General features: G+C 35.3%; 1 protein-coding gene across 1 annotated transcript in view; it reads left to right on the top strand.

Moving 5' to 3' along the window:
• LOC114166883 (exocyst complex component SEC6) overlaps positions 1-26253 on the top strand; it is a 42633-nt gene extending 16380 nt beyond the window's left edge. The window contains exons 11-26 of the mRNA XM_028051761.1: positions 942-1080; positions 1209-1253; positions 2275-2330; positions 8545-8653; positions 12999-13139; positions 13247-13426; positions 13671-13754; positions 13844-13930; positions 17722-17766; positions 19261-19339; positions 19753-19822; positions 24667-24754; positions 24876-24965; positions 25089-25205; positions 25427-25489; positions 25845-26253. Of these exons, the coding sequence (XP_027907562.1) occupies positions 942-1080; positions 1209-1253; positions 2275-2330; positions 8545-8653; positions 12999-13139; positions 13247-13426; positions 13671-13754; positions 13844-13930; positions 17722-17766; positions 19261-19339; positions 19753-19822; positions 24667-24754; positions 24876-24965; positions 25089-25205; positions 25427-25489; positions 25845-25976 (1525 nt within the window). The 3' untranslated portion in view covers positions 25977-26253. The remainder of the gene's footprint in view (positions 1-941; positions 1081-1208; positions 1254-2274; positions 2331-8544; positions 8654-12998; positions 13140-13246; positions 13427-13670; positions 13755-13843; positions 13931-17721; positions 17767-19260; positions 19340-19752; positions 19823-24666; positions 24755-24875; positions 24966-25088; positions 25206-25426; positions 25490-25844) is intronic.
• The last annotated feature ends 97 nt before the right edge of the window (positions 26254-26350 follow it).

The following is a 26350-nucleotide window of genomic DNA, read 5'->3' as shown; positions in this document are numbered from 1 at the left end:
GCTCATTGTCCATGACTCCCTTTTTTCTTGTTTTTGTTACTGTGTTCTTATTTGGGTGGGGTTGTCTTGTTTAATGTGAACAATGTTGTTTTCTTTTCTCTCTACATTTTTGGCCATCGAGTCCGGTGAAATTTGCGTTAGATCATTTTTGTTCCAGACATTGCTTGTCTGTCTTTGACATTTCGTTGGTCACATTATTTCTCACCATTGCATAATAATGTGTTCTAGCTTTTGCTAGTCAATGCTTGATTTTCCTGGTAATTTCAATTTTACTCACTCTATTGGAAAAATATTTTATTCTAAAAGGAAATTGGTACATGTTACTTGTTGAGAAGAGACTTTATTGATTTATTTATGTATTTATTCCTTTTTCCCCTGTTGAGAAATGTGAAAATTCACTATTTCTTTAATTTCAAGTTTTTATTTTGAACTATTTGCCTAAAATGTTCTTGATATAAGCTACTCAGTAATTTTATTTAATTTTTATGATTACTTTTATTAAATTTTACATTTTCTAACATTGCTCGGCTTTCTACTGCATTGATTGTGCTGCAATCTACCATGATACGATGGGGGATGTTTGGCCTCTGCCATGGGCCGTCACTTGCCATTGACAGCTGTGCTACTAGCTTGCTTAAGTTAATAATAGCAATCCATGTACCAGTTGCAATGTTACATATGAAACATATTGAAAAAACTTATATAAATTTAGTATGGCATACTTTAGAACTTTCTTATTCATTCCCATGAAATTAAAAAAATTGTCTTATTTCTCTGTTATACCTGCATGTTTTTTCATGAGACATGTGCTCATTTTTTTAACTGTTTTCCCAACATCTTCATCTCTTTTCTTCTTACTCTGTATACCATGTTGATCTGTCAGGAAAGCCCCAAACCACCCTACCCTCATACTAAAAATTCTGTTCATTGATAAATTACAGAAAATCGACAAGCTCATTGGCTTCTTCAAAAAATTTGACACAGCAAAAACTAAAGGTTCAGGGGAAAGGCTATAAGGATAAATGCTATGAACAAATAAGGAAGACTGTAGAAGGACGGTTTAACAAGCTTCTCACTGAGGTTAGTCAATATTACTGTTCTACATGTTCCCTTTCCTGTTACAAGTATGAAGACACTGACTTGCTTGTGCACCAATGTAAATTTTTTATTCTCTATGCAACTCACTGTTAATTTCATTTATGAACCAGTATGTGTTTGAGGACTTGAAAGCAGCTTTAGAGGAAGCACGAGCGGTATGTTTGACTAAATTTTAGCTTCTGATCTTTTTACTTTCTGTAAAAGCATTTATAACATTGTATACTCTAATAACATTTATAACTTTCTGTTAGGCAGATTGCAAAATCATTTGTATACTCAATGATCAACCTCCAGACATTTTGAATTAGGCCTATGGATACCTGGCTCAACTATATATTTGATAATCTTGGCAAAATGATACATACACGTTTACTTGAAAAGTGTTGGAATATCTCAGATATTCATGAGATGATATCCTGTTTACATGGTAGAAACAATTAGCTTTAATCAATTAAGTCTAATTTAAAACTATCAATAAATGCTCATATTTCAATAAGATTGGGTTGGGTATATGATGGACTTGTATAACATTTAGCTAGTCATTGCATTTTAAAGTTTATGCTTGGTAAAGACTGGACAATTGGGTTTGCCACTTGGCTTCACCTGTAAAGAATGGATTCCATTCTGGAAGAACAGCATTATAAACAGTTTACCAAAATGTAATGACCATTCCTTATGAAACCATATTGTTAAGTGTTATAAACTATGATTTGAGGAAACTTGCTTATATTTTAATTGGAAATGAATGCGGAAGGGCTTCCATATTCCATTTTAAATGGGGTATCTTCTCCATATCCCACTTAAAATTTTAATTGTCGAGTATACTCCTTAAGTAAGCTGTTAGTAGTGAAAGTGCAATGCGAGAATCTTGTTTCACTTAATATATTCATTTTTGTATAAGTTGATATATTATTGGTTGGAAAGTTATATTGTATAATTTTAATCTCAAGTTTAATAATAAATGTTCTGACTCACCCTCTCCCCCCTATCCTTTTGTCAATTAAATTATACCAAGTGATGCATGCTATGAAGGAATTCCATATTTGTCGTGATCTCTTATTTACAGTACAATTGTTAATGTAATTATTCAAAATATCATCATTTTCAGCTTTCTGTACGTGAAGTCCAGTATTATTCTCTATTACTTATAGACCTTTTTACTTGAGTGGCATATAGATTGGTGAAGAGCTTGGAGATGTCTATGACTACGTAGCCCCCTGCTTTCCTCCAAGGTTTGCTCTACATTGAATATACTACCTTTTCAATCTTCACATCTTTTGAACAAACTTTCTGCTAATTAAAGCTGTCATTTTGATATTTTTGATGTGCTTTGTTCTGTAATTTCTCCCTGATTAGGTATGACATGTGCTTTTTATATTGTTTGATATAGTTTGATATTATTAAGATATTGTTAGATATTGATAACCACAATATCAAACAATATCTTCTATTTAATCTTTTTATTTTCAGTTACTCTTTTTACTTGTACCTCTCTCTATTATAAATAGATTATCCTATGTGTGGTTTATACACAAGGGAGATTAATCTTAATCCATATTTTCTTTATTCTCAACATGGTATCTAGAGCTTAAGGTTTTTTTTTCCCGCTATCGCTGCCTCCGCCTCTGCCGCCACCGCCGCTGCCGCCACCGGAGCCGCCGGCGCCACTGCCGGCCCCGCCGCCGGAGACGCTGCCGGATCCGTCGCCGGAGCCGCTGCCGGAGCCGTCGCCGCTGCCGCCGGAGCCACTGCCGGAGTTGCCACCACTATCGTTGCTGAGTTGTCGTCGCCGGAGTGTTAGTTTCGACCGGCGACCATACAGTTTTGATCGTCTCTCACGCGCCATTCGAAGCCGCGTCTCTTCCAGTTCCTCCATGGTGTCTTCCGCTGCCTCTTTCAGTTCTGAAATCTCTTCTGTTTCATCTGATATACTTGTTATGTACACCAAATTTCTCAAATGGTATAAGGATCAACAGTTTTCTAGTTCCACTGCATCTGTTGCTCACACAGGTACATCTTTTGTTGGTCTGACTCAGTCTTCTCCTCCTGGTCCTTGGGTTTTTGATTCAGGAGCCACTGATCATATTACTGGTAACAAATCTTTGTTCTCTTCTTTATCCTCTACTAATCCTTTACCTTCTGTTACACTGGCTGATGGTTCTAGAGTCTCATCTCATGGTGTTGGCACTGTTAAACTTTTTCCTTCTTTAACCATTGATAATGTTCTTTATGTCCCTGGGTCTCCTTTTAACCTGTTGTCCATCAGTCGCCTAACTCGTTCTCTTGATTGTGTTGTTTCTTTTACCAACAATTTTGTCTGTTTACAGGACCGGAGTTCGAAACAGGTGATTGGTACAGGATATGAGTCACATGGTCTTTATCATCTCCGTCCCTCTACACACATTGGTGCAGTTATGGAGTCTCCCTCTCTTATTCATGCTCAGTTAGGTCATCCAAGCCTTGCCAAGTTACAACAGCTTGTCCCTACCTTGTCCAAGTTGTCTCGTTTGGATTGTGAGTCGTGTCAATTAGGCAAGCATACTCGTACTTCTTTTTCTCGTAGTGTCACACGTAATGCTTCGTCCCCTTTTGCCTTGGTTCACTCTGACATTTGGGGTCCTAGCCGCGTTAAGTCTACTTTAGGTTTTCAATACTTTGTTACTTTCATTGATGATTACTCCAGATGCACTTGGTTATTTTTAATGAAACATCGTTCGGAATTATTTCATATCTTTCAATCTTTTTTTAATGAAATTAAAACTCAGTTCGGTGTTTCTATTAGAGTTTTGCGTAGTGATAATGGCCGTGAATATCTTTCTCATTCTTTCAAACAATTTATGGCTTCTCACGGCATTCTGCATCAAACTTGTTGTGCTTATACCCCTCAACAAAATGGTGTAGCTGAACGTAAAAATAGACATCTTATGGAAACTACTCGCACTCTTTTAATTCATGGCGAGGTTCCTAAACATTTCTGGGGTGATGCCATTCTTACTGCCTGTTATGTCATTAATCGTATGCCTTCTTCGGTTTTAAAGAATAACATACCTCACTCCATTTTATTCCCTCATGAACCTCTTCATCCCTTACCTTTAAGAGTTTTCGGGTCTACATGTTTTGTTCATAATTTTAGTCCTGGTCTTGACAAGCTTTCTCCTAGATCACATAAGTGTGTTTTCTTAGGGTTTACAAGATCACAAAGAGGATACAAATGTTTTTCTCCTTTTCTTAACCGTTATTTTGTGTCTGCAGATGTCACCTTTAATGAGTTCTCCTTTTATTTTAAGAGTCAATCTTCACCTCTGACTCCACCCAATCCTGACAACTCTTCTAATACCTTTAATGTTCCTATTGTTTGTGACCCTCTTACTGTGTCTTCTTCACCCTCGGTACCTGCTCCACAGTCACCTGCTCCTCCACCACCTCTTCAAGTTTATAGTCGCTGTAATCGATCACAACCATCACCATGTGACTCCACTCCAGTGCCAACTACTCTGTCTCCTCCGGCTCTGACACCTGAGTCTGACCTTCCCATTGCCCTTCGAAAAGGTATGCGTTCTACCCGTAATCCCTCTCCCCATTATATTGCTTTGAGTTATCATCGCTTGTCATTACCTTTTTATACATGTCTTTCCTCTCTTTCTTCTGTGACCATTCCAAAAACTGTCCGTGACGCTTTAGCCCATCCTGGTTGGCGTCAGGTCATGGCAGATGAATTAAGTGCTCTTCATAATAGTGGAATTTGGGAACTGGTCCCATTGCCGTCTGGGAAATCTGTTGTTGGTTGCAGGTGGGTGTTTGCTATCAAAGTTGGACCTGATGGTACTATTGATCGCCTCAAAGCTCGTCTTGTAGCCAAAGGTTATACTCAAATTTTTGGGTTGGATTATGGAGATACTTTTTCCCCCGTGGCAAAGATGGCTTCTGTTCGTTTATTTATCGTCATGGCTGCTCTTCAACAATGGCCTCTTTATCAACTAGATGTTAAAAATGCTTTCCTCAATGGTGATTTGCAAGAAGAAATCTATATGGAGCAACCTCCTGGATTTGTTGCTCAGGGGGAGTCTTCTGGGATGGTATGTCGTCTTCGCAAATCCCTATATGGCCTAAAACAATCTCCTCGGGCTTGGTTTGGAAAGTTTAGCAATGTTGTTCAGCAATTTGGTATGACTCGGTGTGAAACAGATCATTCTGTCTTTTATCAACACTCGAGTGCTGGATGTGTTTACTTGATAGTATATGTTGATGACATCGTTCTTACAGAGAGTAACAACCATGGCATCTCTCAGTTGAAAGAACATATCTGTCACCATTTTCAGACCAAAGATCTTGGCAAACTCAGATATTTCTTGGGTATTGAGGTGGCACAGTCCAATGATGGTATTGTTATATCTCAGAGAAAGTATGCCATGGATATTCTGGAGGAAACTGGGTTGATGAGTTCAAAGTCTGTTGATACACTCATGGATCCCAATACTAAACTTCTACCAAATCAGGGGGAGCCTATATCTGATCCTGAGCAGTATAGACGATTGGTTGGGAAATTGAATTATCTTACTGTTACTCGTCCTGACATTTCCTTTGCAGTCAGTGTGGTAAGCCAATTTCTTAATTCTCCATGTGAAGATCATTGGAATGCAATCATTCGCATCTTGAAGTATATTAAAAAATCTCATGGAAAAGGATTGTTATATGGTTCTAATAACCATACGAGAGTTGTTTGCTATTCAGATGCTGATTGGGCAAGATCTCCTTCTGATAGAAGATCTACATCTGGGTATTGTGTCTCCATTGGTGGTAACTTGATCTCGTGGAAAAGTAAGAAACAGAGTGTTGTAGCAAGATCCAGTGCAGAAGCAGAATATAGAGCTATGGCCTCAGCTGCCTGTGAACTTGTTTGGCTCAAGAAATTGCTTCAAGTGTTACAATTTGGAGATATTACTCAAATGACACTTGTGTGTGACAATCAGGCTGCCCTTCATATTAGCTCTAATCCTGTCTTTCATGAGAGGACCAAACACATTGAGATTGATTGTCATTTCGTTCGGGAAAAGGTTATGTCTGGAGACATCAAGACTGAGTTTGTTAACTCAAGTGATCGGTTAGCAACTATTTTTATGAAGTCTTTACGGGGGCCTAGAATTGATTATATTTGTAACAAGCTTGGCACATACGATTTGTATGCTCCAGCTTGAGGGGGAGTGTTAGATATAGTTTGATATTATTAAGATATTGTTAGATATTGATAACCACAATATTAAACAATATCTTCTATTTAATATTTTTATTTTCAGTTACTCTTTTTACTTGTACCTCTCTCTATTATAAATAGATTACCCTATGTGTGGTTTATACACAAGGGAGATTAATCTTAATCCATATTTTCTTTATTCTCAACATATATCATCAAAGGTTTTTAAAATAATTCAAATTAGTTTTTCTAGTGAGTAGGTTTTTTTGAAATATGAGAGTATTGTGAAAGTTGATAGAGAAAGAAAGGAATAACAGAAAATGTGAGAGATTGAGAACAAAATCTTTTACTAGTTACTTAGAATGGTTCCAAGTCATAACTTGACCTCCTACCTCTATCTAATACATGTTAGGAGGAGAAAGATATGAGAATGTTGTGTCTCAGAGATACACGTGTGTGTATATCCTTAATAACATAGTGGAGTGTAAAGGGAATCAGTCATTAATACAATCAAATCATTACTTATACACATTTAAATTTAAATTTAAATTTAATATTCAGTCATTACTTATACTAATTGGTTGAGCCCAGAGCCCCCACATTCCTTATTATTATAATATATCTTAACAACGTTCCACTGAGGCATAGTTTTCAGCTTGTAGTGAAAGTAACCCAACTTAAAATAGAAAAAAGAAAAACCAATGATCATTTGAAGAACTTAAGCTAGCACTGTCCAACAAAACCATTGTTTGGGGTATCCTTCTGTTCTCTTAGTGCTGCCTTGACCTTGTCTTGGCTTCTTTGTGGAACACATCCTAAGTCCATGTTCAAGTACCGCAGTCAAACTACTCTATTCACTTAATATTACAAGCATTTATTGGTAGAGGATTGTTTCCTGAAAGGTGATATCCATGGTGATATAGATTTTGGAAAAGATGGACAAAATTAACAAAAAATTGGAAGGCCTTAGATTTACTTTTCATAAGGTATGTCCACATTACACTAGTTTAATCATCAAAATAGTTACAAACCATTTTTCTCCAGAAATAGATTCTAAAATAGGTCCCCAAACATCATAATGAATCCTGTCAACTGGAAAAATACTCTTTTTACCAGATGAGGGATAAGATGCACGATGATGCTTCGGTAGTAGACAACTATCATATTTGAAAGACTCAATAGACTAGGTAATGCACAAATGAGGGAACAAAGATATTATAAGGTTGAAAGAGGGATGCCCAAGTCTTTTATGATGAAGCCATATTTGAGAATTTATCCTTGTTTCTGACATTGCTTATTGTCTTATGACCTTTGTGTTTGATTTGGCCCTTGAGTTCCAATAGGTACAACTGACTTTACTCCTTGGCAATTAAAATTGTCTTCCTCATGTCAAGGTCCTAAAATACACAATAAGAAGAGAAAAAAAGTTGCTGAACAATTCAAACCGTTTGTAAGCTTTTGTATAGGGATAAGGCTATTGGTTAGTTCTGGGACATGTAAGACATCCTTCTTCTAATACAATAGATCATTCTAAAGTGATATTCCCAGATTTGAATATGAGTACCCTATCGCCATTTGCAATTCTAATGAGTTGTTCTTTGGGCAATTTAACATACGAATTGAAGAGCTTAGGAAAAGGAGTCATGTGATCAGTTGTTTGTGAATCAAGAATCTAAACACTCTTAGACAAAGGTTCAATTGTATTGAATTTACTGTTACCTTTCATGGGTAGGGTATACAACGTAGATGATTTAGTCATTGATTGATTCATTGTTTTCAAATGATCTAGTTCCTCCTTAAAAGCTTTCATACTTACATCGGAAAACACACAAACAAAGAGATAATAAAAATTCAACTCTTATCACTTTGATTCGTAAAAGGGAAAACCTGTTTGGCATTGGAACCAAACCAAAGTTAAATAAGATGCCACCCCGCAAGAGGTCCTGACGACCCTATATGTGGCAGCAGTGAGTGGGGCACACCTTTTTGTTCCACAACTAACCTCAATGACAATGACTGTAGTTAAGAAGGCAATAGAATTATTTATCAATCACACATTACATTCTAATAACCAAAAGTTAAAAAAAAGTAAATAAATGATATGCTGAAATAAACCGGAAGAATCTAAATAAATTTTTTTCCTAATTATTATAGAGATATTGGACATTTTTTTTATCTTAATAACCTGCTATTTACAACAGGCTTCTTTATGTACATGTTTCTTTTGTTCTAATTCAATTTTTTAATTCTGGCAGATATGAAATATTCCAATTGATGGTAAATCTTTACACTGAGAGGTTTATTCAGATGCTAAGATTGCTCAGCGATAGGGCCAATGAATTAACGAATATTGAGATATTAAAGGTATTTCTCTGGAGTTGTTATTTATGCATAACATGTTATCACTTGCATAGAATGTCATATTTTTCCTGGATAAAGGAGAGCCAGCCTCAAACTAGTCAAGGCTGTGGCATATGAGAAAATAAGTTACTATCCTTCCAATTCATCTGTATTAAACTATTTTTTTTATGTAATGTTACATTAAATGGATTGTATGTCATGAGGGAGATGAGAAAGGAAGAAGATTCTTCTCCTTATTCTTTTTGCTTGCGCCTCTCTGCTTCAAGAAAAATCAAATATAAGAAATAAAGGGTAGTCCATTTTTGAGGTATGCTGTTTGTGAAACACATGATGCCAATAGGGTAGAGGCTTGGAGTTTAGATACTTGAGAAAGATACACGGCAATACTAGACTGAATTTTGACAGCGTGTGTTTCCCTCTCTTAGGATTTCATATTTATAATCATTTTGGATACATCATATACAATGTATGAGAGGGAAGAGAAGAGAATTCTAAGAGATACATCTAGGAACTAGATTCAGCTCAAAGCACACAATATCTGACAATAAATCCTATTTAACAATATTTATTCTAAAATGCCCCCTAATCTGGAGCATACAAATTGTTTGTGCAAAACTTGGAGCAAATAAATTCAATCCGAGGACCTGTTAAGGATTTTGTTAAAACATTTGGAAGTTGATAATTTTATTTGACAAATTTTCTCAAATAAAATGACAATCTCTTTCAATGTGTTTGGTCCTCTCATAGAACATTGAATTGGAAACAATGTGGTGACTAGTTTGGTTATCACAATACATCTTCATTGCGAATGCTACAAAAACCTAATTCTTTAGGAACCATTTTACTCATATAAGCTCATAGCTGAGGGATGCCATTGCACTATACTCAGCTTTAGCAGATGACCAAATAACATTTTGCTTCTTGCTTTTTCACAAGGTAATATTTTCTCCAAGCAAAACCTAATATCCTATAGTAGCAAGTATAGTTGTCATAGAAGAGCCATGAACACTAATAGGGATCAAGCAGTAAGCATTGGGCTAGAGGAAAGGATTGTCACAAAGTGCAAAGAGCAGATTGTTAACAAAAGAAAAGGGAAAAGATCAGATATAGCAAAAAGGAATAATGAGCTGGCAAAGTTAGTTATAGAGAGAATAAAATCCCTTTTATTAAGAAGTATGAGAGTATGGGGAGGGGGAAAGCTTTTTGACGTTGTATGGTGGGACCGGGTAGTTGTTATGCTACTTTGTAAGGAATTGTTGCTCTAGGGTAGTAGAAGGAAGTATCCTTTCTAGAGCATGTTCTTCTTTTTACAGATTTCAGCGATAAATAATACTATTCCCATATTCACTCCATTTCTTTTCTATCCTTATTTTATTTGATTGTGGCGGTCTGCATCAAACAACTTGAAGATTTCGAGAAAGGCTGACGAAGATGAGAAAAAGCATAGAGACCTGCTTGACCCAAAACACCTTGAAGGTGAACAAGATTATCAACTGGAGATTTAATGAGACATTGAGTGGGATGAAGTTCAAAATAAGTAGATTTATCCTTGGCAAATTGAATAAAAATAACTAGTTTTTTTTATTGATCTTAGGAACAATTAAGTTATAATTAAGATGAAGTTTGAGATGAGATGAGAAAGGGGAAGGAAGCAATGTAGAAGCATTATAGGGAGTAGGAAAACCTGGACCATGCCCTAGGCATACATGTTCATTGTTAGTGTTAGGAACTTCATTCACTATTTCGATGATTCACAGTAATGTGATGAGTGGCACCTAAGTCCACATACTAGTTGTTAGACAGTTTAGGTGGTACTGAGTTAGCTAAATAAGTCTGAAGATAACTTTGTATTGGTCACTGTTGTATGGTGTATTGAACATTTTGATGAGCAACATAACATAGGCAACAAATTGAGCAAAAGGCTTTTAATAGAAGTTTTGATATTGATCCACACATTCTGACAGTTCTGGAGTTGTGGAATGTATGTAGGATTAAAACATTGATAACACAACGACTTCATGACCATAGGTTTGAGAAAGGAATTGTGGAGGGATCTTAGGACTAATAACAAATTGGTGAAGTCAACATCCATTGAGAATAGGTTCAACCTATTGTCTCCACACAAGAAAATTGTTAGTCAAGTTTCTGTTATTTGATAGGCATAGGTGATTGGAGTACTGTCTGGAATTTGCCTGAGAAAGCTGATCTGGTGGTATCAACGCACATGAATTTGGATGCAGAGGCCAACTAAGAAAAGGATCTATAGCCATGATAGGGCTTTGAAAGCTCAAATTACCATAAATAAGTCAAAGAAATTGAGAAAAAAGAAAGTGAAATTTTGTCAAGTTGTAAAATGAATTGATTACACACAGAGATCTTTGGAGCTCAGTTTGCGGAAGAATTGAAATTAGCTTCTAAAGGGGTTAATATGCTTGATGAGATGAGAGGGATGATTCTAATACCGAAGAGGATGATGAGCCAATTCAAAGTACAAGGAAACATGGTAGGAGTAGGCCAAAGAAAGTTAATACGAATCTACCAAAGCCAGGACTTCTAAAATGCAATAATGAGTTTTAAAGATTTTTTGGAATGTGAGAGAGTTAGCTAATGATAGATCTCGTGATATGCTGTTGAATTTGATTACTGAGCAACTAGGTGTTGCATTGGTTTACTTTTTTCCACCGATTTAATTACTTAATTTTTTCATAATAGGTATTTTTTCTATGTGTGCAATGTAATTTTATCATGTTTGGTGTGGTCTCCCTATGTTTTACTATTCTTTTTCTTTTTTTCATAAAATTTTTATGTAATGATAGTGATGCCTACCATGAGCGTAATTATGGAGTTAGACTGAAGCTTGATCCATTCCAGCTGTCATAACAGAATGGCAACTGGATAATGCAATGAATTCCAATAACCATGGTTATCAAACTTGCGAGTTAACTCGTTAACTTGGACGAGTTTACGTTCCTTCACGTAGCTTTCGAGTTAACTCGGAAGCAAACTCGCGTTTGGTGTATACTCGGTAGAATCGGGGGTGAACTTGGTTAACTCGCCCAAACTCGCGAGTTTGCAGTCGAGTTGGCGAGTTTAAAGGAGAAATTTTTTGAACCAAAAATGGCATCAACAATAGTTGTTTGGTGTCCGAAACTAGAAACTAAAAGAAAAACTCGTTGAGATTAGATTAAGGTTTCAACGCGCGATTGTCTCCTCATTGTGTCACTGTCGCTCTTGTTGCTCGTCGTGCCACCACTTGCTCACTGTGTTGTCCGTCGTCGCGCAGTCGTTCGTGTCGCCGAGGTGGTCTCCATTTTCATTCTTCTCTAGCTAAGTGTCGGTTCTTGTTTTCTATTCCAAAAAGGTGTGTCTTTTTTTCTTGTCAGTTGCTGCACCGCACCCTTTTGGGGAAAGGGATTAAGGGTTTTAATTTGTTAGGTGGTGTGCTACAGCTTTATGAAAGGTAATATATTTTATATTATATATTAGGTTTTTTAATTAAGGGTTAGGGATTACTTTTAGTTATTTAATAATTGTATAATATGTTTTTTAATGTTGTAATTTAAAACTGAAATTAGCAATCAATTTAAAGTATATCTAGGAATGAATCAAATTTAATTTTAATTGAGAGCATTCTAAGTGTATTCCATTTATTAGCTTTATGAAAGGTAATATATTTTATATTATATATTAGGTTTTTTAATTAAGGGTTAGGGATTACTTTTAGTTATTTAATAATTGTATAATATGTTTTTTAATGTTGTAATATAAAACTGAAATTAGCAATCAATTTAAAGTATATCTAGGAATGAATCAAATTTAATTTTAATTGAGAGCATTCTAAGTGTATTCCATTTATTAAAAATAGACGTAAAAATGCTCCTAAAGTAGTTAATTTGTTAAATATAGAGTACCTGTAATTGAACTTGTATTTGTTTGAACTTATTTTCTTTAACTATTTTGCTTAATTATTTTATTGTAATATTTGATTTAATATGATATTTATAATTTTTTTATAGAAAGTAAACTCGGAGCTTACAAGTTAACTCTACGAGTTGAGTTTACTAAGCTCTTACGAGTTTACGTAAACTCTCGAGTTTGACAACTTTGCCTGTAGCATAACTGACTGACATTGACTATGTGCTGACTCAACAATATATGTTTTTATATATATATATATATTTATATATATGCATATCTATATATATATATATGTATATATATATATATATATATATATATGTATGTGTGTGTGTGTGAATCAATATAAGTATACTCTATTGCTCTGAATGTTTTCCTGGAAAAAGAAATACCCAGGCTTATGTTTTTCTTTATTTTTTTTACGAAACAGGTAACTGGTTGGGTGGTTGAATACCAAGATAATCTGATTGGGCTTGGAGTTGATGAGTCTCTAGCCCAAGTGTGTTCTGAGAGTGGTTCAATGGATCCTCTAATGAACTCCTATGTTGAGAGAATGCAAGCTACAACTAGGGTAATCCTAACTATCTTGCTTATCTTTTAGCTTTAGTAATCTATGATGTTTCTTGGGTAATTTCTTTACCATACAAAAGGACTAAGCTTTATTCTTAATGTTTTCAGAAATGGTACTTGAACATTTTAGAGGCAGATAGAACACAGCCACCAAAGAAAACTGAAGATGGGAAGTTATATACCCCTGCTGCTGTTGATCTCTTCAGGATACTTGGTGAGCAAGTACAAATTGTTCGGGATAATAGCACTGATCTCATGTTATACAGAATTGCCCTGGCAACCATTCAGGTAATATCGGATAAGATATAGATGTAGCATAACATGCTTATTATACATTTATCTGTTCGAAAATTAAACTCTAGGAAAAAAAAGGTAAACTGGAGAGAACTTAGTTTTTGAGACTTGAGTGTAACACATCATTACTGGGAGGATATCACCAGAAATTATAAAGTGGTCCTCACAGCATAACATGTAGTGCTTATTGCTTATATCGGTAGCTTTGTATCCTAGGTTATACTATGTGTTTTTACAGGTAATGATTGATTTTCAAGCAGCTGAAAAGAAGAGACTTGAAGAGCCAGCTTCTGAAATTGGTCTGGAACCTTTATGCGCTATGGTTAGTGTAATTCTTTTTGGAAGTATTGGCTTATTATTTCAGCACAGGATTGCTTTTTGTTAACATGACATTCAATATAACGTTTTTAGATTAACAACAATTTGCGTTGCTATGACCTTGCAATGGAGCTAAGTAATAGCACCATAGAAGCCCTCCCACAGAACTATGCTGATCAGGTTTGAATTTCTTTGATTTTGTTGTTTTTCTTAATTTCATTAACATGACAACTGTTGGTTATTGACATGGTCTTTGGGAACAGTCTTAAAATTTTGTTGGGAAAGTTATGTATATTCTTTCATTGATGCATGTTGTGAATGAGGAGAAAGCATGTGCTTTACTTTCTTATCAATCTGTTATCCTCAAAAAAGAACATAACACTGCACTGAATTATTAACAAAATTGTAACCAAAATATGACGTATTTCTCAAGAATTGGCTCTCAAGTTTAGGATTCTATGTTTAGTCCATGCTCCATTGAATGACTTGGATAATTGGTAGTGTTAGATATATTAGATATCTTATGTTTTATCTTCTGTTTATTTGTTATTATTTCTCTTTATCCATTATCTGTAATTTGGGTTTAGCCCATATTCTCTATTATAAATACAGTATCTTATGTCTATTTTCTACACAAGAGAGATTATTCCTTGGTAACAGCTTTGTCACCTAAACTATCCCAAAGAAACTGAATTAATCACCTTACTAATGTAGTATAAGGCCAATGCAATGATTAAATTGAATGCAAGAGAACATGTTTTGGGGGTTTTTAGTGAAAACAGAAAATAGCAAGCAAATAAAATGCAATGACCGTGAGAAAATTAAAACTAGACTATTATAACAATGTGCAGCACAAAATTAATTGAGAGAAACTAAGGCTGTCCAAGGACTTGAGAGAAACATAAAATTAATTGGCCAACTACTATGCAATCTATAGCTAATATGATGCAAAACAGAATCTAAAACTGCAGGCCAACCTAAATAAAATGCATTCTTAACTAAGATAAAACAAGAGTTACAATGAAAAGATGATCGAACATCAAATGCTTAATTGATGCTTGCAGGGACAATGGAACAATGCTCAACACTTCTGAATGGCATATATCAAATGAAAAGTATTCTAATCTGGACGCAAGAACAGAACAGCACCAATCAGAGCTTCTCAAACTAAGATTGAAAACGTATTAAAGGCCAAGGCAAGAGAATTATAAGAGAAGAAAAAAAACCGAGACTGAGAAATTTATAAACCAAAGGACTGAATGGAAATGACGCTTCAATAACCTTGAAAACTGTGAAATAGAAAAACTATCTTAGAATTAAAATTGAACCAACATATGGAATGAAAAGTGCAGCAAATAGCATAATAAAATAGTGCAAAACCAGTGGCAGCTGAAATGGTAGTTCAGAAAATCAGAAATTAACACTAGATTGGAGTTCATTGTGCAAGGTCAATCATTCATCTTAGCACCAATAGAGAAAACACATACAAAACTAGAGTGCAACATTAAGAATGGGCAAATGCACCTGAGCAGGGTAAAGCTAATATCATTTCACTATATTCAACAAGTAGTGACTTAGCAATGTGCACAACCTCCCTTGGCCAAATCATCGTTATCCACAATAGTTTTGATTTTCTTGAAACTGTTTAAATAATTAATATAGAATAAAATAGTATAAGGGAGATATTATTCTTGATGAGTCTAAGTTCTTACAAATGGAAAACCCAGATCCTAGGTTCTCCCAAAACCATCATAAAAATGGATAGTTGTTCCCATTATGTCCTCTTCTCCTATATCATACCACTGGGTAAGCTTGTATAACTACCTCCTTTGTTATTTCTGTTTCTGGTGTGTGTCTAATACCAGATAAGCTTGCACAACTTGTTCTCCCCTTAGCTAGCCCGCCTGCTGAACCATGTCTTGCACAACTCCATCATTCACATCATCTACTTGGTTACTAATTTAGTACTTGGTTACTAATTTAGAACTATTACTGTAATAATTGCCTTATAAGAAAGTTCTTATAATGCCTCCCAATACAGTAGCAACTTTGTTTTTAAAGGGAATTGTGCCTTCCTGATCAACATTTGAATTCTGTTCCATAATTCAACCTTTTTTTAATATTTCTCCTTCTGATTCTCTTTGGTCCTACTCCAAAGTGCACTCTTAACTTCCTTTCAAGACACCCATGGAATGCCCAAAATTGTCAGCCACATAAAAAACAATAACCTTCCTTCCTCCTCCTTCCCTACTATCAATATGCAAATATCAACTACCTTGTTTAGGAGACTGGAGGCCCCCTCTTGGTTTGTATTTATTTTATTTTCTTGATTTTTTTAATAAATTAAGGTATGGTGCTGTTAAATATAGAGAAAATAGGGTTTGAGATTAATCTCCCTTGTATATAAATCACACATAGGATAATCTATTTATAATAAAGAGAGGTACAACTAAAAAGAGTAACTAAAAATAAATAGAGTAAATAGAAGATATTGCTTGATATTGTGATTAAAAATATCTAATAATATCTTAACAATATCTTTACAGTATCAAACAATATCTTAACAATATCAAACAATATCTTAACAATATTAAACAATATCTTAACAATATCTTAACAATATCAAACAATATCAAACACTCCCCCTCAAGCTGGAGCATACAAATTGTATGTGCCAAGCTTGTTATAAATATAATCAATTCTAGGTCCCTGTAAAGACTTAGTAAAAATATCTAATAACTGATCACTTTAGTTAACAAACTCAGTCTTGATGTCTCCAGACATAATCTTTTCTCGAATGAAATGACAATCAATCTCAATGTGTTTGGTCCTCTCATGAAAGACAAGATTAGAGCTAATATGATGGGCAACATTGTCACACACAAGTGTCATTTGAGTGACATCTCCAAATTGTAATTCTCCAAGCAATTGCTTGAGCCAAACAAGTTTACAAGCAACATAGCTCTATATTCTGCTTCTGCACTGGATCTTGCCACAACATTATTTCTTACTTTTCCACGAAATCAAATTACCACCAATGGAGACACAGTACCCAGATTTAAATCTTCTATCAGAAGGAGATCCTACCCAATCAACATTTGAATAACAACAACTCTTGTATGGTTATTAGAATCATATAACAATCCTTTTTTTAGGAGATCCTTTAATATACTTCAAGATACGAATGACTGCATTCCAATGATCTTCACATGGGGAATTATGAAATTTGCTTATTTCTAGTCGATGTGGGACTTCCAACACACCTCTCTCACGCCGAGGTATATAAATCTCGTGCATAGGTCTAGAAATGGGTGGTTCGTTAGCGGCCCAATAGCGGGTGGAACAAAATATCCAAAAAATCTCGCTAGGATAGGTTTTAACTATGACTCTAATACCATGTTAAATATAGAGAAAATATGATTTGAGATTAATGTCCCTTGTGTATAAACCACACATAGGGTAATTTATTTATAATCGAGAGAGGTACAACTAAAAAGAATAACTAAAAATAAATAGAGTAAATAGAAGATATTATTTGATATTATGATTAACAATATCTAACAATATCTTAACAATATCTGACGGGTGCAAATAATTGATATAGTTTGGAGTGTCAACCTAGTTGGGGTTGCAATCTGTGTAGATGTTTTTGCATACCTAGTTTGGTTAAAAAAAATTGCCTTGTTTCAGAACTAAGATTGTCAATTACTTATGGTGGAACTGGTGCTGGTTAGCCCAACTAACTGAGCTTTTTAAGAATTATAGATTGATGTTGCTTGCTTCTCTTCCACTTGGGTATCACCAAGTTGAATTGTGTTAATCACCAATGATGAAACCCATCAGTTTCCTGTTCTGTTCCTAATATTTTGGTTCTTTTGAAATTGTCTAAAACTCACCTGATTGTCATACTTATGATTAAATTTCCCAATCATTTTCTTGACTTTATGTGTTTGTGTTTTGTTTCACTACAGGTTAATTTTGAAGATACCTGTAAGGGTTTTCTTGACGTTGCTAAGGTATGGAAGAGAGTACAATTTTTTATTCTAATATGTTTCTCGAGTGCGTTGTTTTGGTAAAGCAATTATTCAGTGAAATATTGATGCATTTAATTGACATTCATCTTCTTCAACTTCAAAAAACATTTATTCTTCAAAAAGAACTTATTTGTATGTGTCTGTTTCTTCACACTTATTTTAATAATCTCAGATATTTTAACTTGATACAAATAATGAGATCGCATGATTGTGGATTGGAAACCACATATGCCTCATTTTGTGAAATTCAAAATGATATAAACCAAGGTTTTAAATTGATTGATATTTTGTCAAAATCCTTGAAGTTGAGGATCCTTAATCACATACAGAATTGATCATCGGTCTATAGTAGATCACAGCCATTTATGCATATATTATAAATTATAATTTGATAAATCATTGCATTATGATTAAGAGATGAAATTACTATAAGTTTGGAGGATAAAGAAACTTCTTTGACAGTTGATATTGGAGCAAAATCAAAGGACAACGTTAGCAAAAAAATCAATTGAGAAAAAACTCATTCCCTTGTACTGTATGTATGTTTGGGAAATTCCACTAATTTAAAATGACCATGGTTTCAAAAACAAAAATAGAAGCCAAATGCCAAATATTAGTTAGTTTCTTGCAGGTGTTTCTGTTTATCCAAGTGCATGACAAATTTGTGTAGTTGTTTAGAAATGATCAAGAGTTGTGTATGACAGATATGGCTAACTCTATATATATGCCGTTATCATTTCATCAAGTATTTTGTTTATATCTTTTTATTATCTTGTAATTACAGTTTGTAAATCTTTGTATGCCAAGTTTGTGAAAAATGCTGTGGACCAATGATCTGTAGTGCATCTGGGTACTGGTTATTATTTTTGTTATAATTTTGATTATTATTGTAAAACTCTAGGGAAGAGAGAATCAGTAAGCTGAAACTGTGTTTCGGAGACGGCACGAGTGTTTTATTTATATTAAGAAAAAATAATTAATACACTAAATTGAGGAGAGTAGTTATCCTCTCTAATAACAAAGATATGATATATTAATTTATAAAAAGTTCCTAATTCATGGTTACAAGGGATCGACTCCTTATTTCTATGATTATACTAATTATTATCTGATAAAACGGAGAATTAATTAAGATAAAAGATTACAAAAAGAGCAACAATAATGATTTTTCCTAAACATAAGAGCAAAAGAGGAAAAACCAACTAACATAAAGGAAAATGGATGTGACAAAGCTTCGTAATAAAAGGTGGCAACTCAGTGCACGAGTCTTTAATTAGTGGGGTTTCAGGAGAGTAAATCTATAAAACCTTTAGGATTTGAAGCCATGACTTAAAGTGGAAAATCAGATGTTTTATTTCTAAATTTTACATATCAGTTTTCATTTTACATAAGTTCACTGCAATTACAATTTTTATGAATATATTATACTTGGAAGAAATTTGACTTCTCATACATTGAATTTCTTCTTGGTGATAGGAAGCTGTGCATCAAACTGTTAGTGTGATATTTGAAGATCCTGGTGTCCAGGAGTTACTGGTGAAGCTATACCAGAAAGGTAAAATAAGTTTTTACAATTAACTAGTGGGTCTTTCTGGTTTATGCTTATAACTTTTACCTGGGATTTTTTTCTTTTAGCAGTATTCCTATTTTTGGAACTGTACTTTCCTGCAATACATTCATATAATTAAATAGGAAATGCACACTGTCTTTAACTTCAAGATATAATAGGTTGCAAATTATTGTCAAGTGTTTTAAAGCCTGTGATAATACCAGTTTACACTTCTTGTACTTGATAGTTGCTGCTAAGTAATTGCATATTTTGATTAATGTTGTACTATTATCAATCATTATCCTGTACATTATCCTCATTGTAAAATTTACTATGTTTCCTTTTGTACATCATTAGTTGAATGCTTTAGCACCTTGTTTGGTGCAAAACTTGAGTTTTCATTTCTTTGCATTTATCAGAATGGAGTGAGGGGCAGGTTACTGAGTACTTGGTCGCAACATTTGGTGATTATTTTGGCGATGTTAAAATGTGAGTATATTTTCTTGTCTATGTAATTTTACTTGTTTAATTTTCCGTATGTGCTGTGGCACTTTCTCGTGTATCTCTGTAGAAACTGTTACCTGTTCAGCAGGGATCCACATCCGCTTTTTATAGACTGCTAAACTTCTAAGGTTTAGCAGGGTTGTCAAACTCGTTGATCCTGTATTGTACATGGCAGATAGATGCAAAAATATTATATCATAGCATGAGATGGAAATTCCCCACCACCACTCTTGTGCTCACAACAAGTGAGAGTATATTTATTTTCAGAGTAATAGAAGCAAGCACAAAGTGTTGACGATTTTATTTATATGGATGATTGAGATTAGAACAAAGTGATGTGCAGTTTTTAAGTGCTCATTTAATCTTTAAGTAAGTTTAATCTTGATTATCCAAATATAGTTGCTGTCAAGCTCTTCCATTCTCACTTACAGTAAAAGGCCTTCTTGCTTTAGACATCGGTGCTGCATGCACTTTAGTGTGTTTGTTAACACAATAAAAATGAAAATAAAATTCACATTTAAATATATTCTATTTCATAGTACATAATACATGTGAATTTGTATGTTTGTAGCCATGTCTTATACCAAAACAAAGACTTCTGAACTAAACAGCCAAAGACAAGTTGTTGAGAATAAAGAAGATAGGGATTGAGATTAATCTCCTTTGTGTATAAACCACACATAGGGTAATCTATTTATAATAGAGAGAGGTACAAGTAAAAAGAGTAACTGAAAATAAAAAGATTAAATAGAAGATATTGTTTGATATTGTGGTTATCAATATCTAACAATATCTTAATAATATCAAACTATATCTAACACTCCCCCTCAAGCTGGAGCATACAAATCGTATGTGCCAAGCTTGTTACAAATATAATCAATTCTAGGCCCCCGTAAAGATTTCGTAAAAATATCTGCTAACTGATCACTTGAGTTAACAAACTCAGTCTTGATGTCTCCAGACATAACCTTTTCCCGAACGAAATGACAATCAATCTCAATGTGTTTAGTCCTCTCATGAAAGACAGGATTAGAGCTAATATGAAGGGCAGCCTGATTGTCACATACAAGTGTCATTTGAGTAATATTTCCAAATTGTAACTCTTGAAGCAATTGCTTGAGCCAAACAAGTTCACAGGCAGCTGAGGCCATAGCTCTATATTCTGCTTCTGCACTAGATCTTGCTACAACACTCTGTTTCTTACTTTTCCACGAGATCAAGTTACCACCAATGGAGACACAATACCCAGATGTAGATCTTCTATCAGAAGGAGATCCTGCCCAATCAGCATCTGAATAGCAAACAACTCTTGTATGGTTATTAGAACCATATAACAATCCTTTTCCAGGAGATTTTTTAATATACTTCAAGATGCGAATGACTGCATTCCAATGATCTTCACATGGAGAATTAAGAAATTGGCTTACCACACTGACTGCAAAGGAAATGTCAGGACGAGTAACGGTAAGATAATTCAATTTCCCAACCAATCGTCTATACTGCTCAGGATCAGATATAGGCTCCCCCTGATTTGGTAGAAGTTTAGTATTGGGATCCATGGGTGTATCAACAGACTTTGAACTCATCAATCCAGTTTCCTCCAGAATATCCATGGCATACTTTCTGAGATATAACAATACCATCATTGGACTGTGCCACCTCAATACCCAAGAAATATCTGAGTTTGCCAAGATCCAACACTCGAGTGTTGATAAAAGACAGAATGATCTGTTTCACACCGAGTCATACCAAATTGCTGAACAACATTGCTAAACTTTCCAAACCAAGCCCGAGGAGATTGTTTTAGGCCATATAGGGATTTGCGAAGACGACATACCATCCCAGAAGACTCCCCCTGAGCAACAAACCCAGGAGGTTGCTCCATATAAATTTCCTCTTGCAAATCACCATTGAGGAAAGCATTCTTAACATCCAGTTGATAAAGAGGCCATTGTTTAAGAGCGGCCATGGCGATAAATAAACGAACAGAAGCCATCTTTGCCACGGGGGAAAAAGTATCTCCATAATCCAACCCAAAAATTTGAGTATAACCTTTGGCTACAAGACGAGCTTTGAGGCGATCAATAGTACCATCAGGTCCAACTTTGATAGCAAACACCCACCTGCAACCAACAACAGATTTCCCAGACGGCAACGGGACCAGTTCCCAAGTTCCACTATTATGAAGAGCACTTAATTCATCTGCCATGGCCTGACGCCAACCAGGATGGGCTAAAGCGTCACGGACAGTTTTTGGAATGGTCACAGAAGAAAGAGAGGAAAGACATGTATAAAAAGGTAATGACAAGCGATGATAACTCAAAGCAATATAATGGAGAGAGGGATTACGGGTAGAACGCATACCTTTTCGGAGGGCAATGGGAAGGTCAGACTCAGGTGTCAGGGCCGGAGGAGACAGAGTAGTTGGCACTGGAGTGGAGTCACATGGTGGTGGTTGTGATCGATTACGGCGACTATAAACCTGAAGAGGTGGTGGAGGAGCAGGTGACTGTGGAGCAGGAACCGAGGGTGAAGAAGACACAGTAAGAGGGTCACAAACAATAGGAACGTTAAAGGTATTAGAAGAGTTGTCAGGATTGGATGGAGTCAGAGGTGAAGATTGACTCTTAAAATAAAGGGAGAACTCATTAAAGGTGACATCTGCAGACACAAAATAACGGTTAAGAAAAGGAGAAAAACATTTGTATCCTCTTTGTGATCTTGTAAACCCTAAGAAAACACACTTATGTGATCTAGGAGAAAGCTTGTCAAGACCAGGACTAAAATTATGAACAAAACATGTAGACCCGAAAACTCTTAAAGGTAAGGGATGAAGAGGTTCATGAGGGAATAAAATGGAGTGAGGTATGTTATTCTTTAAAACCGAAGAAGGCATACGATTAATGACATAACAGGCAGTAAGAATGGCATCACCCCAGAAATGTTCAGGAACCTCGCCATGAATTAAAAGAGTGCGAGTGGTTTCCATAAGATGTCTATTTTTACGTTCAGCTACACCATTTTGTTGAGGGGTATAAGCACAAGAAGTTTGATGCAGAATACCGTGAGAAGCCATAAATTGTTTGAAAGAATGAGAAAGATATTCACGGCCATTATCACTACGCAAAACTCTAATAGAAACACCAAACTGAGTTTTAATTTCATTAAAAAAAGATTGAAAGATATGAAATAATTCCGAACGATGTTTCATTAGAAATAACCAAGTGCATCTGGAGTAATCATCAATGAAAGTAACAAAGTATTGAAAACCTAAAGTAGACTTAACGCGGCTAGGACCCCAAATGTCAGAGTGAACCAAGGCAAAAGGGGACGAAGCATCACGTGTGACACTACGAGGAAAAGAAGTACGAGTATGCTTGCCTAATTGACACGACTCACAATCCAAACAAGACAACTTGGACAAGGCAGGGACAAGCTGTTGTAACTTGGCAAGGCTTGGATGACCAAACTGAGCATGAATAAGAGAGGGAGACTCCATAACTGCACCAATGTGTGTAGAGGGACAAGATGATAAAGACCATGAGACTCATATCCTGTGCCAATCACCTGTTTCGAACTCCGATCCTGTAAACAGACAGAATTGTTGGTAAAAGAAACAACACAATCAAGAGAACGAGTTAGGCGACTGATGGACAACAGGTTAAAAGGAGACCCAGGGACATAAAGAACATTATCAATGGTTAAAGAAGGAAAAAGTTTAACAGTGCCAACACCATGAGATGAGACTCTAGAACCATCAGCGAGTGTAAGAGAAGGTAAAGGATTAGTAGAGGATAAAGAAGAGAACAAAGATTTGTTACCAGTAATATGATCAGTGGCTCCTGAATCAAAAACCCAAGGACCAGGAGAAGAAGATTGAGTCAGACCAACAAAAGATGTACCTGTGTGAGCAACAGATGCAGTGGAACTAGAAAACTGTTGATCCTTATACCATTTGAGAAATTTGTTGTACATAACAAGTATATCGGATGAAACAGAAGAGAGTTCAGAACAGAAAGAGGCAGCGGAAGACGCCATAGAGGAACTGGAAGACACGCGGCTTCGAATGGCGCGTGAGGGATGATCAAAACTGTATGGTCGCCGGTCGGAACTAACACTCCGGTGACGACAACGGTGGTGGCGACTTCGGCGGCGGCTCCGGCAGCGTCTCCGGCGACTGCTCCGGCGACTACTCCGGCGACTGCTCCGGCGACTACTCCGGCGGCGGCGCCGGCAGTGGCGCCGGCGGCTCCGGTGGCAGCAGCGGCGGTGGCGGCAGAGGTGGAGGCAGCGATAGCGGAAAAAAAAAAACCTTAAGCTCTAGATACCATGTTGAGAATAAAGAAGATAGGGATTGAGATTAATCTCCCTTGTGTATAAACCACACATAGGGTAATCTATTTATAATAGAGAGAGGTACAAGTAAAAAGAGTAACTGAAAATAAAAAGATTAAATAGAAGATATTGTTTGATATTGTCGTTATCAATATCTAACAATATCTTAATAATATCAAACTATATCTAACACAAGTCTTACACTAAATTCTCCTATCTGATGGAATTTAGTTTCCTTTTTCGGGATTATTTTTGGTGGCAATACTTGTTTTTATTCTTCTCTCAGTATATTATTGTTTACCTTTTTTTATTGTCATATCTTATTCCAATATTCTTAAATTATTCATAGCAGATTAGCTATAAAATTTCCGTTGTATAAGATCTGAATTTTGTTTCTGTAAGTGCGAATGACTTCTATTGCATTTATTTGAATTTTTATTGTTAAATATATTATTTGTGAGGAAAACTAACTTTCAACTACTCATATATTTAAGGTATATTGAAGAACGATCTTTTAGGAGATTTGTTGAAGCATGCCTGGAAGAAACAGTGATTGTTTATGTTGATCATCTCTTAACACAGGTTCTGTTGTCAATAAAATCAGTTGCTGTTTTTATTTATGAACTAAAATTGTGCAGATTTTCTTTTAACAAGAGCTTTGTATTTATTTGACTTGATTATCTCACTGATATTTTAATTCCAGAAAAATTATATTAAGGAAGAAACTATAGAACGGATGAGACTAGATGAGGAGGTTATCATGGATTTCTTTAGGGAACATATCAGTGTTTCTGTAAGTTCCTTGTATAACTTTTCTTACTGTTGCTCTCTAACGTGGAGATTATGCCAGTTCCATTTCTTCTAATCTTGACTTCCAGCTCAAGTTTCTTACTCTAATTTCTTCATGTTGGATTAGAAAGTTGAAAATAGAGTGAGTGTACTTAGTGACTTGAGGGAACTTGCTTCAGCAGAGAGCCTGGATACCTTCACACTGATCTATACAAATATACTTGAACATCAACCTGACTGCCCGGTAAAATCATGTTGCCTAATCTAATTTCAATATTTGCATTTTTCAAACGAAAGTACGAGTTCTTTAAGCAGTCCGAAATATTCTTTGGGATGGGTTTCAAGTTATTACATAATTTATCTTTTTGCTTAGAAAATTTACTTCTACTAGTTCTATATGCTTCGAATTTCAAAACTAATGAAGATTTCTATCGTGTGGATAAACATATTTTTTTACTATTGCAGCCTGAAGTTGTTGAGAAACTTGTTAATCTACGAGAAGGCATTCCTCGGAAAGATGCCAAAGAGGTAAATTTTACTTTAAACTCAAGAAATATCTTCAAGATAAGCACATATTTTGGTTTGGTTTATTCTTTTGTAATCAAGTTGACTGCTGGAATTCGTTAGTGTTCTGATTTTAATGCATGAATTTCTTCATTGAAGATATTCCCCAACCTATAAATTAACAATTGAAAGTGGCTTGTACTTTAAATTCTGGTGAATCTATTTATGTGGGAATCTTTATGGGAGGGAATCAGTTAGTCCCAACTTCTAAGAGGAGGCCATAACATATTAATTGAAGATTCATCCAAGTAAAACTATTTCATGAAGGCTGGTGAAATGATTGATTTTGTAATTGACAAATGTCATTTTTGTTGAAAAGGTCATCCAAGAGTGCAAAGAGATATATGAAAATTCACTTGTTGACGGAAGACCTCCAAAGGTTGGTTTCGTTTTCCGACGAGTGAAGTGCTTAACGGCAGTCAAGGGAGGGATATGGCGTAAACTCACTTGAAAGTACGATTCCATTGAGTTATTCATAGAGCTGTTTTGTCCGTTAAATTATTTGTTCCTTGTTCATAAATCCCAAATGTTATGCTGTCAATAGACAAGTTTTGTAAAATTCATTATTAGTACAGCTTTTACCATTCACCATGACATTTTCAAGATTCCCTCTCTCTGCTGGGTGTGTGCGTGTGCTTGTATTCGAGACTGCTAATCTTGTTTCCCATGGAAACTACGTGAGGGTTTGAATGTGGTCCTGGAATATTTTAGTTTTTTCTTTTTCTAAACTGTAATATTTTAGTTAATTTTGTGGTTTAGTTTTATTTTTCATTTCTGAAATTATAAAAATTAGATTAAAAAAGAGAAATCAAATTATAATTACGT

This window comes from Vigna unguiculata, chromosome 10 (assembly GCF_004118075.2).
Source record: "Vigna unguiculata cultivar IT97K-499-35 chromosome 10, ASM411807v1, whole genome shotgun sequence".
NCBI classification, from domain to species: Eukaryota; Viridiplantae; Streptophyta; class Magnoliopsida; order Fabales; family Fabaceae; genus Vigna; species Vigna unguiculata.
Note: the sequence above shows the minus strand (reverse complement) of the source record. Positions and strands in the feature narration are given on the sequence as shown.